Source organism: Lepidochelys kempii, chromosome 2 (assembly GCF_965140265.1).
Source record: "Lepidochelys kempii isolate rLepKem1 chromosome 2, rLepKem1.hap2, whole genome shotgun sequence".
NCBI classification, from domain to species: domain Eukaryota; kingdom Metazoa; phylum Chordata; order Testudines; family Cheloniidae; genus Lepidochelys; species Lepidochelys kempii.
The window spans coordinates 216,826,801-216,841,323 of NC_133257.1; the positions used below are offsets into that span (position 1 = coordinate 216,826,801).

General features: G+C 42.2%; 1 protein-coding gene across 1 annotated transcript in view; it reads right to left on the bottom strand.

The window, feature by feature from the left end:
* Positions 1-14,523, bottom strand: part of SCIN (scinderin) — a 96,465-nt gene that overhangs the window by 13,228 nt on the left and 68,714 nt on the right. Inside the window, exons 5-10 of the mRNA XM_073333825.1 lie at positions 9,633-9,725; positions 8,751-8,883; positions 6,357-6,445; positions 5,042-5,257; positions 2,605-2,726; positions 1,619-1,709 (exon numbers count right to left, since the gene is read on the bottom strand). Of these exons, the coding sequence (XP_073189926.1) occupies positions 1,619-1,709; positions 2,605-2,726; positions 5,042-5,257; positions 6,357-6,445; positions 8,751-8,883; positions 9,633-9,725 (744 nt within the window). The remainder of the gene's footprint in view (positions 1-1,618; positions 1,710-2,604; positions 2,727-5,041; positions 5,258-6,356; positions 6,446-8,750; positions 8,884-9,632; positions 9,726-14,523) is intronic.

The window sequence follows — 14,523 nt, forward strand, 5'->3', positions numbered from 1 at the left end:
TAACGGAGTCCTAAAATGTGTTCCACAGCTTCCCTCTGCATGGTGAGAAAAACAATGGTGATGATTATGAGTATCATAGAATCATAGAATATTAGGATTGGAAGGGACCTCAGGAGGTCATCTAGTCCAACCCCCTACTCAAAGCAGGACCAATCCCCAACTAAATCATCCCAGCCATGGCTTTGTCAAGCCTGACCTTAAAAACTTCTAAGGAAGCAGATTCCACCACCTCCCTAGGTAACGCTTTCCAGTGTTTCACCACCCTCCTAGTGAAAAAGTTTTTCCTAATAGCCAGCCTAAACCTCCCCCACTGCAACTTGAGACCATTACTCCTTGTCCTGTCATCTTCTACCACTGAGAATAGTCTAGAACCATCCTCTTTGGAACCACCTCTCAGGTAGTTGAAAGCAGCTATCAAATCCCCCCTCATTCTTCTCTTCTGCAGACTAAACAATCCCAATTCCCTCAGCCTCTCCTCATAAGTCATGTGTTCCAGACCCCTAATCATTTTTGTTGCCCTTCGCTGGACTCTCTCCAATTTATCCACATCCTTCTTGTAGTGCGGGGCCCAAAAGTGGACACAGTACTCCAGATGAGGCCTCACCAATGTCGAATAGAGGGGAACGATCACGTCCCTCGATCTGCTGGCAATGCCCCTACTTACACAGCCCAAAATGCCATTGGCCTTCTTGGCAACAACGGCACACTGTTGACTCATATCCAGCTTCTCGTCCACTGTAACCCCTAGGACCTTTTCTGCAGAACTGCTGCCTAGCCGTTCGGTCCCTAGTCTGTAGGGGTGCCTGGGATTCTTCTGTCCTAAGTGCAGGACTCTACACTTGTCCTTGTTGAACCTCATCAGATTTCTTTTGGCCCAATCCTCTAATTTGTCTAGGTCCCTCTGTATCCTATCCCTGTCCTCTGGCGTATCTACCTCTCCTCCCAGTTTAGTGTCATCTGCAAACTTGCAGAGGGTGCAATCCACACCCATCCTCCAGATCATTTATGAAGATATTGAACAAAACAAGCCAGAGGACAGACCCTTGGGCACTCCACTTGATACCGGCTGCCAACTAGACATGGAGCCAGTGATCACTACCTGTTGAGCCTGACAATCTAGCCAACTTTCTATCCAATCTATAGTCCATTCATCCCAGCCCATCCTTCTTTAACTTCTTTAACAAGTAGCAACAACGAGAAAAAAAATACAAATCAGCCAGTTAGTGTTGTAAATGTCTATGGTGCTTTTCAAATGTAGAAGACGACAAATTCCCTGCTTCCAAAGCTTACAGGCTACGTCAAGCCATGTCACAACAAGAAAGGGAGAATATGTGGAATTACTGAGGAAGTAGGGGGGATGCCTGGAAGATGTCCGAATCAACCATTGTTATTTCTGGTGAACTCAAATGACAAGCAATTTCATTTAATCTCCAAAGTAAGCTGCAGGGGGAAGAAAATACGGTTCTGTGAGGACGTTTGTTTATGTTCACTTAGGTGCAATACAGATGTAGCCTCCATACACCAGACAAGTTGTCTGTGTGGTCCGGGGTGTTACTAAGATTGGCCACCTCTTTTAAAAGAAAACTAGGTCACATTTATTCCTTAGAGAGACACAAACCTGGACAGCCTGTCCATTTAGTGACCGATCAAGCTGAACGGTCAGGAATGCAGATGCAGTCAGCTCATCTTTTGTTGCATGTGCCCCTTGCCTGAGAGTGAAGAAGAAAGAAACAAAGCTGAAGCCCAGTTTCAAAATGATCCAGGACATATATTTCAAGCAAAGCACACAATAAGTAAGTCAGCTCCTACAGCCTTTATGCAGGTGTGGGACTGGATAGAGCCACTTTCCCCCTCCCTTCCTTTCTCCCCCCTTTCCCCCAACCAGTCCCTAGTACTCTGTGCAGACCTGTCAGGCTGGGGGCAGCACCATGCCAGACCATGGACACAAAATTAAACTGCAGACCACTGGGAGGGTTTGAGCCAAAGAGCAGATGGGGAGGGAATGGGATGGGAAACAAGCCTGGGAAGGTTAAGGGAGACAACAAAAGGAATGGCAGAGGAGAAGCAGTAGCAAGGAGCTGGGGCAGAGACTGAGACACCCCCAGAGCACAGGGCTGCAGAGTTTACACTAGTATCATCTTGCAGGGGAGCCAGCTGCTTCCAAAAGGGGACTCTTACAGGTACACAGCCTGGAGCCGACAGGACAGCTGAGACCACGCTACAAGACCCACCTGTCTGGGCTCTCAATGCAGGTGCCAGTATCAGAGTGCACGGACAGATTGGAATGACTGGGGAGGAGGAGAGAGATTTGCACTGGCTCAGGCCAGAGAGTCTGTGTGTGTCTAGCTAGGCATGGGGTGCTGTTTTACTGTATGCTGTGCCAGGGCAAGGGAGTCTCTCTAACCCCCCACTTGAGATCCTGACCTGCATCTACTCCTGGCTCTGCCTAGGTTTGATAAAAATTAAGTGTGGTGCTTACTCCACCCCTTCCCCAACCCTGGGACCCTTGTGACATGTTAGTCTTCCCACTGGTTTCAGTGGGACAACTCACATAAAGCCAGCAAATAATACAATATCCGTGGGCTGAATGCGGACCAAACATACCATGTGTAGATGATCTGTCCTTTAGGATAAGTATAAAGTATAATGTAGCAGTCACCGCCAAAAAATTCTCCATATGTCTCAGATGCCACAGGGATTCTGCCATTACTTTCAACACGCCAGACCTAGGAAACCAAAGCCATCACTGAAAAATATTGGAATTCATCAGCATTCGACTTGAAGCTGAATATCGGGGAAGTGGTCAAATGACTTACTATGTTACCTTCTTGAGCAACACCTGTTTTCTGTCTCCAAATACTATGTTAACCTAACTGCCATCAGAAAAGATCAGGTGATCCTAAATGACAGAGACTGAACCATCTTGCAGTGCACTCGGCCCAGCACTGCTAACTAAATGAATTGTAGCGGGAAGTCAATTAGAAAATATTGTGCTTTCCTCTTGACATTTTGATGTCACATCATGTAATGTCACTTACACTAATCCATTCACATTCCTTTCCTTCATGTCATAGGTAAATGGTACCACATTAATGAAATAGAATTCCACAAGGAAAAGGTATGCTGCACTCCAGACAAGTACCCACTGCTGCACACATTATCCTCCACTTGATCCTGTATATTTCAATTCTATGTCATATGATTAATGCTTGAGACCTGAGTTGCTAAAGGCTAAGACCGCTATTCAACCTGGGCTAAGCCCAGGGACCCACTGGCCACCTCAAACAGCAGGCAGTGCACAGAGTAATCCCATAAGGAACAAGAGGAATACTCCCCACAAGCTGCAGAGCTGCTCTGTTATGTCAGCCCAATGGCTAATATAATCCTGTGTTGCCCCAATGTATCCTCAACATGGGAGCAAGGACTCGAGGGTTTACAGTCATGTGTGGAACCCTGCACTGTGCGTATCATGCCATCTTGCCCTCTCTGAGTCCAGTCCCCACGGCTGGGCAATGAAACCCACTCATTCTGCTTCTGTGAAGGAGCTCTCTAGCCTTGAGTTGAAGACTGCGTTCAGAGAACAGACCTGGTGTATGAAGGACTTACAGATATAGAGTGAATGGGTAAAATTCCCATTGACTTTTGATTTCTGGGATTTCACCCATACTCTTTAACTGGAAGGCTTCTAAGTGGAGAGAAGGGAGAACTGTCACTTTAGAATAAGTGTCATATTTAAAGTATTTCTTTTAAATACATTATATAGAGGCTGGGAAGGATTTAAGGATTAGATTTGTATCGGTAAATGTCGATAACCATTGATTTCACCATATACGCACAAACTGTCAAAAAAAAAAGAAGCTGTTTTCATCAATAATACTTGACATTTACAGATAGGCAAAGTAGGGTACATGCTGCTTGAGAACTTATTACAGTTTAATTTAAAGCTATGTACGTTGTACATTTTGATATGTGGTGGTGACAATTTGTGTTTTAATAGTTTATCAAGCCATCTCAATTTCTACTGTCATTAAATGATTGTCTGACCCGCCCAATAATTTCCAGCAATTGTGACAATTTAAATAGACAAAAATTGAAAAAAAGTGCTCAAACCCCATAATTCTGTGCAACTTTAAAAATTTAAATAGATAAAAAAAATTAAAATGCTTAAAAAGAAACAGTGATATCCATTCAAATTATTAAAAAAAAAAAACAAAAACAGAAATCAAATTCTGCCAAGCCTAATTTTGTAAGAGAGGTGGCAATTCTACTTTTGTACAGAGTGACTGATATAGCATTTTTAATGGGCATCAAAGCACTTTACTGAAGAACAAACTGTACAGCACATAGATGACACGGGGATTCATTCCCTCTCCACCGAAAGGCTCTTGAGATGTAAAGCTGCAGATTTTGCAACCAAACTACTCAACAGTTTAAACCTGCAAAATAACAACTTATCCAGTAAAAGTAACACGAGAATGTACCATATATACTTGTTCATAAGCCGAATATTTTTGGTAAAAATGTGACGCATCAAAGAGCGGGGGTCGGCTTATAAACGGGTCTACACCAAAATTTGATGACTTTAAACTCTGTGAAATCATTGAATTGAATATCTAATACATTGTCATTTTGTTTACCTGGAGCATTCACAGGCATGGAGCCCCTCAGTTCTCTGTGGCCGCAGTTTTCCGTTCCCAGCCAATGGGAGCTGTGGGAAGTGGCACCACTTCCCGCAGCTCCCATTGGCTGGGAATGGCAAACTGCAGCCACTGGGAGCTGAGGGGCTCTGTGCCTGCGAACGCTCCAGGTAAACAAAAAGTCCTGACCCACCAGCTGCTTACCCTGATGGGCCAGGAGCCAAAGTTTGCCAACCCCTGAAATATAGGGTCGGCTTATGAAAGGGTCATACAGTTTTTACCATTTTTACTTATCCATCTTGGGGGGGTCAGCTTATAAATGAACCAGCTTATGATTGAGTATATATGGTAGGTAGTTGAAATTATATATGTTATATTTCAATTTTTTAAAATTACAAAATTACCTCCACTTTCCCTGAACCGTCATCAATCATATTGTGTTGGGCAGCCATTTGTGCAGATTCATGTAACTTGGTAGCATCAAATTCAATCGGCTCAATTCTAGCCACTCTCTCAGTGACATAGACTTTCCCAAAGCCTTCGCTTTGATATTTATCCTTCCAGTCTCTGAAGAACTGTTTGAAGATGGGAGTTTCCCCTCCTTCTGGAAGCACTTGAATCTGCAGGTAAAGAAGAAATGGGGGAGGGGAAAGCCGGTATGTTACTACTACTGTCCCTTTAGTGGAGCAAAGTAGAATATTTTGGGTGGCTGATGGTCCACTGGTTGCAAATTGTTCTAATTTTTGTGGCCACTTTTGAGACCCTCTCAAATGACATGTGGCCACGGTGATCCATGCCTTTCAGACCTCCAGTTTAGGATTACTGGTAATGTTCTCAATCTGCAGGTAGCCAAAGAGTCTATCCAGAAATTAAAGCTAGTACTGCATGGAGCAATCCACCTACTGATCAAGACAGAGCATTAAGAATGTATCACACCAGCTCTTAGCACTAAATATTGGCTGGCTATCCACTTCCAAACCCAATTCAAAGAGCTACTCCTAGTTTACAAAGTCCTATATGGAGTGGGCCTTGTTGCACAAATCAGGAAGATAGCTACAATAATCAACTGGGCACAGTGGCTGACAGAACCTAGGGTCCATCTTGCCAGATCCAGGGACAGAGCTCTCCGGGGAGAGATCTGGCAGCTGTGGAGCAAGCTCCTGGCGGAGATGAGGCTGACCTGAATCTGACTGCTTTTAAGGCATGCTGCATGATCTGTTTCTTCACAGAGGAGTTTTCCTAAAAGGAAGGATGAAGATGCCTGACTCCACTTCGAGTCTGATCCTTCAGGCAACAAGTTGTGATGGGGGAGAGAGTGAAGAGCAAGGATTCTATTATGAGACATTCCACATATGAGATAAATTTCTTATTGTTGTTCTTGGTAATCTAAAAAATGAGGTCTGGAACTGAAGCCAGGCATTGAATGAGTAAGGTTTGTACAAACTATCTTACTTCAAATGAATAAATCAGAAGCTTTCTACATTAGTGATCCCTTTCACTGACTCTCCAAACTTTTGGATACTTGTGTATACCAAACGTTTGGAGATTCACACATCACTATTTATAGGCAATGTTATGAGAATTATTTTGATCAATTAACCACCCCACCTTAAAAAATGATTGGCTAAACTGATTAATAGCACCACATGCACTTTAAACAATTGACCAATATTTTAAAAAAAAATCTCTTGTATTATTTATCTCACAAACGTACTGCACCTGGGTGTTGGCAGGGTAGTTCATTTGTTGTATGAATTCTTCGGCAGTCTTCATGGCTGCCTTTCTCTCATGTGGGTTAGCATCTTTGCCTGATTAAAACAAACAGGACAAGATTACGGCAGGGGAAAGGGAACATGTTCTCAGAAGGTGTAAAAGAAAAATTCCTGGGAGAAGTTGAAAATGAATGAGGTATCCTTTAACATAGTTCATTCTTACATTTTGTTTGCCTCCAGGCTGCACAGTGACAAAACTAAAGTCTGCTAACAGAGGTAGGCAAAGAGATTCGCACCAGGTCAAACTGCCAAAAATCTAAATTCTACTGATTTTGAAAATGAATAAAAATAATCTGTTCACTTTTTAAAAATGTGTCTGTTTGCATTGATAGCCTGGGTCAAAATAATTATCATGATGTGTGCTGTGTAGAAAGGCTCGACTTGCAAAAGCTCACTGGCTACCTGCATTGCTGGAAGGGGGAGGTGGGAAATTAGGTTGCTTTCCACAGCTGCCAAGCCCATTGCCTATCAACCCCTCTCTTCCATAACTTGGTTAAATGAAACTCCCTATTAGCCAGATTTTGGCATGTCACATGCCACCACTGTTCTTCACACATTGCTCCTTGTTGGGCTCCAGAGTTTTTTCGACATTCCTGAATCACTGTCTGGAACTGCACTGTGTCCTGGTTCTGTTCCCCACAGCACCATTAATAATTGCATTTTAAGGCCCAGATCTGAGCTGTTCTGCTGGAGCCTCAGTACATTTGATTTTGAATGAGACAGTTGCTGAAGCAGCCTGTGTAGCATTGCTTTAAAGCTGTCTCCTCTGAATACAGCTTTTGCAAGAGAGAAGGTGTGAAAGAGAGCATGGGGAAAGGGGTGCTATCGCTTTAAGGGCCAGGTTAGAGCCGACAGAAAGAGAGAGGAGTAGAAGCCAGGCAGGCTGCAGTGCTTGGCATTTACTCCCTGAGGCACCTGGAGACAAGCCTAACCTGATTCAGAGACTTGGGTGTGGACTGTAAGTTTGTGGGGGGCATTCTGATGAAATGATTGTGGTAATGATTCCTGGACCCAGGAACTGTTTGTTGTAAAGGCGCCTGACCTAATGAACTGTTTGCTCTAATGGTCCCTAAGTTGAAGCCTTAGTAAAAGGGACATGGTTAATGTGCATTGACATCCCCTTGCCCCTGGGCTGTTAAAATGGTAATTGCTGCCCCCAGTACAAGAGTGCGGACTGAGACAATAATAGACTCACTGGATAATAAGGAAAAAGAAAAGGAGGACTTGTGGCACCTTAGAGACTAACCAATTTATTTGAGCAAAGCTTTCGTGAGCTACAGCTGTAGCTCACGAAAGCTTTGCTCAAATAAATTGGTTAGTCCCTTTGGTGCCACAAGTCCTCCTTTTCTTTTTGCGAATACAGACTAACACAGTTGTTACTCTGAAACCTGGATAATAAGGGTTATAACCAATTGTGTTGCTAACATAAGTCACAAAAGAGAGAATGCCTGGAGCAGCACCAGTGCACCTAAGGGGACACATGGGTGCTTCCCAACTCTTCTCTATTTAAAAGATGCCTGAACATGTGCAGGTGAGATTTTACTCTGGCAAAATGTTTGCAGTACTTCCTGGATTGCTGCAGATGACTGGCAATGTATTATTTCTAATGAAGTTGCTACAAAGCAATTTTATTAAGAACTGTGCTCAGTCAGAGAACAGAACCCCCTTCATACTGGATCTAATGGGAGCTCTGAAATCTGCCCAGATGCAAGGAGTTCAGGTATTCTTGATTTTCCAGCACTGTTCTATTACAGGGAAATGTGCTTTCAACATAGCTCCAGACACTGTTGCAAGCACCTATGTTGGCACTGAGAAATGTTTAAAACAAACAAAGAAGCAATAAAGTAATGATAAACATAGGTTTTTAATGATGCATGACGTTTAGATTCTATCCAGTGCTGGCTTTACAACCTCTCATCCGTATCTAACAATATTGTGTATGTGAGAGCAAGGTACAGTTTACATTAATTATTAAGCAATCAGCCTCTGGGTTTCGTCCCTGATCATGATGATTTGCCATTCCACAAACAAGGCTCTACGTGATTTTTAATGCTTTCTTCATAACTGCTGTTCAGATCTTAGGCACCAAGCTGATAAATACCCAAGATACATAGACTGGACCCAATCCTTGCAAACCCATACTCATGTGAGCAGTCCTTATCCACAGAAAAAACTGAGAAAGGACTGCTCAGGCGAGATAGGGTTTGTAGGATGCCGTGCTCAGGCAGTATGTAGCCCTTCTATGTACCCACATGTACTGTGTGCACTCCCCAAGTTCTGGCAGCACTGGTTCCTGGGTGAACTCTCTTGTCACCGAGAAGCAGTGTGGGTCATCTCTTACCTTTCCACACAAAGATCTTTCTTGCAGCGCCATGGTCCAAAATGAAACACTCTGCAGACAACAGCATAGCCCTCGAGAAGGGGTTTTCCTCTGCAACCACTGACACCTTCATGGACCCACTTGCATCTGACACCTGAGGAAGCAGTAATTTCAGATTTAGATCAACCCAGGCTTTCACACTCAGATCACTTTCCCCTCCCCAAACTACATTAGCTTTGCTTTACTAATCCTGTATAAATGACTTCATATAATCCGTGCGTTACTGGAAAGCTGTGACAGTTAATGAGAACTTTTTAAAAAATTGTTTCATTTCACGTTACGTCCAACAGAGGGAGCTAAGCTATTAGCATTGTGATTTTTATCAGCTTCCTTTCTCACAATCTTATTAATAAATCACTTACTACTCCACCCCTGCTTAAATACATGTTCTATGAATACCTTATATAATTAAAAATATGCAGATCCTTCAAAATTGATAATTGCAGCTAAAACACCTACACTCATGAATTATTCTTATGCATTTAAAGCCTGCTCTATCTACTGATTCACACCCACAATGTGCACGCACAACTAACGGCAGGTACAATCACTTGCAGGTACAAAAAGGGAGGCTGGCTTAAAGCCCCTCCTTGGATCAGGGCCACAGTTTTGAACAGCATGGTTAAAAACATTTCCAAGACCAAATCCTTGGCTAGTATAAATTTATAGCTCTATTGAATTTAATTGAGCTTTACTGATTTACACCAGCGACTGCAAACTGATGGAAATAACAGGCATCTACAGCCCCAAAACAGAGTTTAGCATACAAGGGATATTGCATGTCTGAACGTCACTGTTTCAATATATCTAGCCACAATAGAAATAGAAAGATTTGGCGCTTACCATGTATAGTTTAGCAATTCTCCTGTTTGTGATATCAGCTGCCTCATCATCATTATCATCATCCTCATGAAGCAGTGGCTTAGTCCCTAAAACCTGTATACCAGAAGAAAAACAACTTCACTGCAAAGGCAACATGGGTTTCTTAGTAAATGTACTTACATATTTTTAATATCTGGTAACTCAGCAATTAGACTGGATCATCTCTGTATATTATTATGAAGAAATGTAAATCTCATCTGTTGGCCAGCTTGATTGCAAACATACAGGTGTGTTCAAGCAACTGTGCCAGATTTGCTGCAGTAGGGTACATTTGTATGTGCTGTCTTTCCCACACGCCAGCTCCTTGGTTGTGGGTACGTTGGGAAGGGGATTCACTGAGAGACCCAGGCCACAAGATAATTAAGAACCAACTTCATTTTTCACTTTCTTGGTGCTTTCTGTTTGTTTCCCTACATTCCAGTTTTGGTCATTCACGCATTGGCATTGCTAAACACTGAGAAGGCCATGGTGTTTGATTACTAAAGAAAAGACATCCACTTCTGGGGGGTCATGTCAGTACAGCTAGTTGAGATTTCCCCCCCCCCAAATTTTTTTTTTAATCAGAAAATGTAGATTTGTTGAAACAAAAATGTTTGTGAGAAAGGGTTGGTTTCAATGCATCTCAAAAAATTTTTGAAAAAAAAAAATTCAGAACTGTTAAAACATCCTGTTTCAACATTTTCAAAAAAAGCTTCATTTTTCAAGTTAAAATGACTTTTCAAAATTTTAGTTAATTTGTACTTTATAAAGGGTTAAAAATGTAAAAGGTCAAAACTGAAACAAAATAATTTGAAATTATCTAAACAAAATGTTCCAATTGATCCAATCCATTCCCCCACCCCAGATTATTAGTTTGTGAAAACTTTCAAGATTTCAGTTTTCTGTTCCATTTCAGGATGGGGAAAAATTTTCAAAATCTCAAATAGTCTTATGGGATGAGAAACCCATTTCCCACCCAGGTCTGTTACCTAGTTAACCACCGGCACTTTAAGTGGCCAGTTTTGTACCAGGGCTAGTTTTATACTAATTTATCATTAAAACAAACTCACAATGCTACATTAAGAGTATACATTAAGACTGAAATGTCCAGGTATTCATTGAGAGAGACAAGGCAGGTGAGGTAATTACTTTTATTTGACCAACTTCCGTCAGGGGAAGGTACGAGCTTTCAAGCTTCACAGAACTCTTCTTTGGGTCTGGGATTGTTGTAGCCATGCTGGTCCTAGGATATGAGAGAGACAAGGTGGGTGAGGTAATATCTTTTACTGGACCAACTTCTGTTGGTGGAAGGTACAAACTTTGGAAGGTCCCCAGACCTGATGAAGAGCTCTGTGAAGCTTGAAAGCTTATACCTTCCACCAACAGAAGTTGGTCCAATAAAAGATATTATCTCACCTACCTTGTCTCTCCCATATCCTGGGACCAACATGGCAACAACACTACAGGTATTAACTGGCTTTTTGACTGATTGTCAGACCTTCTTCCTAACAACCCTCATTTTAATAAGATGTTTCCTTTTTGATTCACATATGGCCAAATCCAGCAAATTTGTTCTCAGGCAAATAATTTCAGTGGGATTACTCCCATGAATCAGGGCACCAGGATATGGTTTAATATCTGATAATGAACTGTTAAAATCAAATATGTCAGTAAAAACTTTTCTGTTGACAGTAGAATTGCATAGAGCCATTCTAAAACACTGTAAATATTTGATCACAGGGATGCGGCACAAAGCACACAGTTGTAAAGAGTTCAGAGGAAAAATACCATAAATATTTAATAAAAATCATCAGCCATCTGTATGATTTTCGGTCTTGGCAATATCATGTAAGCTGGATGTGATTGTCCTAGGTTAACCTCAAGTAGTTCACTTCTAACTGGAAATAAAACAAAAACACAATGCTCTTAGCCTTTAAGAGAGATGTTCCCATTAGCTTTTCAACAGATAATAGTGTTCACTGTATGAATTTACAGTGGCTGCAAATTTAATGATATTTAAGGTAATTAGAAGTAAATTTTCACATCAGTGTACAGGCCATGTAGCTGAATGACACATTATAATCAATGGGATTATATGGCAATAACTGGAAGAATTGCTTTGAAAATACTCCCCATCATGAACTTTTACATTAAGTTATAGCTATCCAAGGTACGAAGCCTCAACAGGCTATGGCCATTCGCTTTTTTACAGAAAAGTTAGACCACAACCTGGCAGTAGGCATATTTCTTTATGTGAGCAGATATGGGATATATTTGAGGCTATGTAATATTGAAATGTCTGTGAAGATCTAGAGGATGAAGTGCTCATATTAATAAAATCTTCTTCCACCCACCTTAATACTTTCCTCCTGATTCACTGGGAGTTTGCAACAAACACAACAGATGGTCCCATTATCATACAAACTCAACTGTACAATGTGATTGCCTGTGGTATGATTAATGCAGAGTTTCATCTTGCCACGTAGATGGGAACTATTTGTAGCGCCAAAATAATGCTGCAACCGTTATTATTGTCAGTGACTCCAGGGCTAAAAAATGGTACGAAGCAGCTGCCCTTAGTTTACAGTGAGCCGCCTTCTTCTACACAGACTTTGGAAAGTATGTCAGCACCATTGCAAACACCCTATTCCAACAGGGGCTGTGCAAGAAAAGTGCAAAACAGGGGCTAATGGTGTGTAAGCAGAGTCTGAATGAGCTCTCCCCGGACATCAAATAATGAGCTGGGGGAACAGACTCCAGGAACAGACTGTTTGCATAAACATGCCGACTCTGCCTCGCTGTGCAGCATGATGGAGCTACTTTGCCAAAATGATCACTTTGGACTGGTTGGTACAAGCTCTTGAGCAAGCTTAACAAGGAAGGTTTAATTTAGGATGACCCCTTCAATCAGGGCAGGCTAAGTACAATTCTGCTGCCCATTACTCTGACAACAGGGATAACACCATTTCATTACCCCACACTCAATACAAACAGATTTAATTTTTTTTAATTAAAGCTAATGTTAAAATTAGCTAATACACAGGTTAAGGAAAGAGTGTCTATACATCTGGGTATAATGCTTAAGTTATCCAAAAGTACTATGTTTGGTTTGAAAGTCATAAAATACACATAGTACATAATCTGCAATATCCCAAATTAATGTTAATAAATTTAAGATACAGTTAAAATATTAGCATCCAAATATTTGGGTACATCACTCATAAAAAGTTATACCAAGAGTAGCTTATGGGAAGCAAGTATAGCAATGAGTGTAGATTGTCCCTCAGTAACTGAGAATTTAGGATAGGTTGTCCCTCAGTAATCACAGAATCATAGAATATCAGGGTTGGAAGGGACCTCAGGAGGTCATCTAGTCCAACCCCCTGCTCAAAGCAGGACCGATCCCCAACTAAATCATCCCAGCCAGGGCTCTGTCAAGCCTGACCTTAAAAACTTCTAAGGAAGGAGATTCCACCACCTCCCTAGGTAACGCATTCCAGTTTTCACCACCCTCCTAGTGAAAAAGTTTTTCCTAATAGCCAACCTAAATCTCCCCCACTGCAACTTGAGACTGTTTCTCCTTGTTCTGTCATCTGCTACCACTGAGAACAGTCTAGAGCCATCCTCTTTGGAACCCCCTTTCAGGTAGTTGAAAGCAGCAATCAAATCCCCCCTCATTCTTCTCTTCCGCAAACTAAACAATCCCAGTTCCCTCAGCCTCTCCTCATAAGTCATGTGTTCCAGTCCCCTAATCATTTTTGTTGCCCTCCGCTGGACGTAATAGAAATGGGATGAAATTTAATAGTGCAAAGTCATGCACTGAGGGACGAACAAGAATTTTTGCTATGAACTGGGGAGTTATCACTTGGAAGCGACAGAGGAGGAGAAAGACCTGGGTGTACTGGCTGATCACAGGATCGGTACGAGCCACCAGTGTGATGCAGCAGTGAATAAAGCTAATGCAGTCCTAAAATGCATCAGGCGAGGTATTTCCAGTAGAGATAGGGAAGTGTTATCACCATTATACAAGGCACTGGTGAGACCTCACCTGAAATACTGTGTGCAGTTCTGGTCTTCCATGTTTAAGAAGGATGAATTCAAACTGAACAGGTGCAGAGAAGGGCTACTAGGATAATCCAAGGAATGGATCCTACCTTATGAGAGGAGATTTAAGGAGCTTGACTTGTTTAACCTAACCAAATGAAGGCTGAGGGGAGATATGTTTATCCTCTATAGATAGATCCAAGGGCTAAACACCAGAGAGGCAGAGGAGTTATTTAACTTAAGGGTCTGTGTTGGCGCAAGAACAAATTGATATAAACTGGCCATCAACAAGTTTAGGCTCGAAATTAGATGAGAGGAGTGAAGTTCTGGAACAGTCTTCCAAGGGAAGCATGGGGCATGGCTGCTAAAATGAACTCAAGGAATGCAAACTTGTCACAAACTAGAATCGCAAAGGGGGATACTTGGGTGTGTGCCAGGATTTAAATAGGAAGGTAACATCTGGTCAAGATGACCAGGGGAACAGTGGAGGGCACACTGGGAAACACATAGGCTGGTCCAGGTGTGAAGTAGTGCAGTGTGGGATAGCAGAGGGAGGACTGGCTGAAGTAATATAGTCAATCATAAATAGGGATGCATCCTTGTCATAAATATAAAGGGAAGGCTAACCACCTTTAAATCCCTCCTGGCCATAGGAAAAAACCCTTTCACCTGTAAAGGGTTAAGAAACTAAAGATAACTTCGCTCGCACCTGACCAAAATGACCAATGAGGAGACAAGATACTTTCAAAGCTGGAGGGGGTGGGGGGGAAACAAAGGGTTCTCTCTGTCTGTGTGTTGCTTTTGCCGGGACCAGAGCAGGAATGCAGGC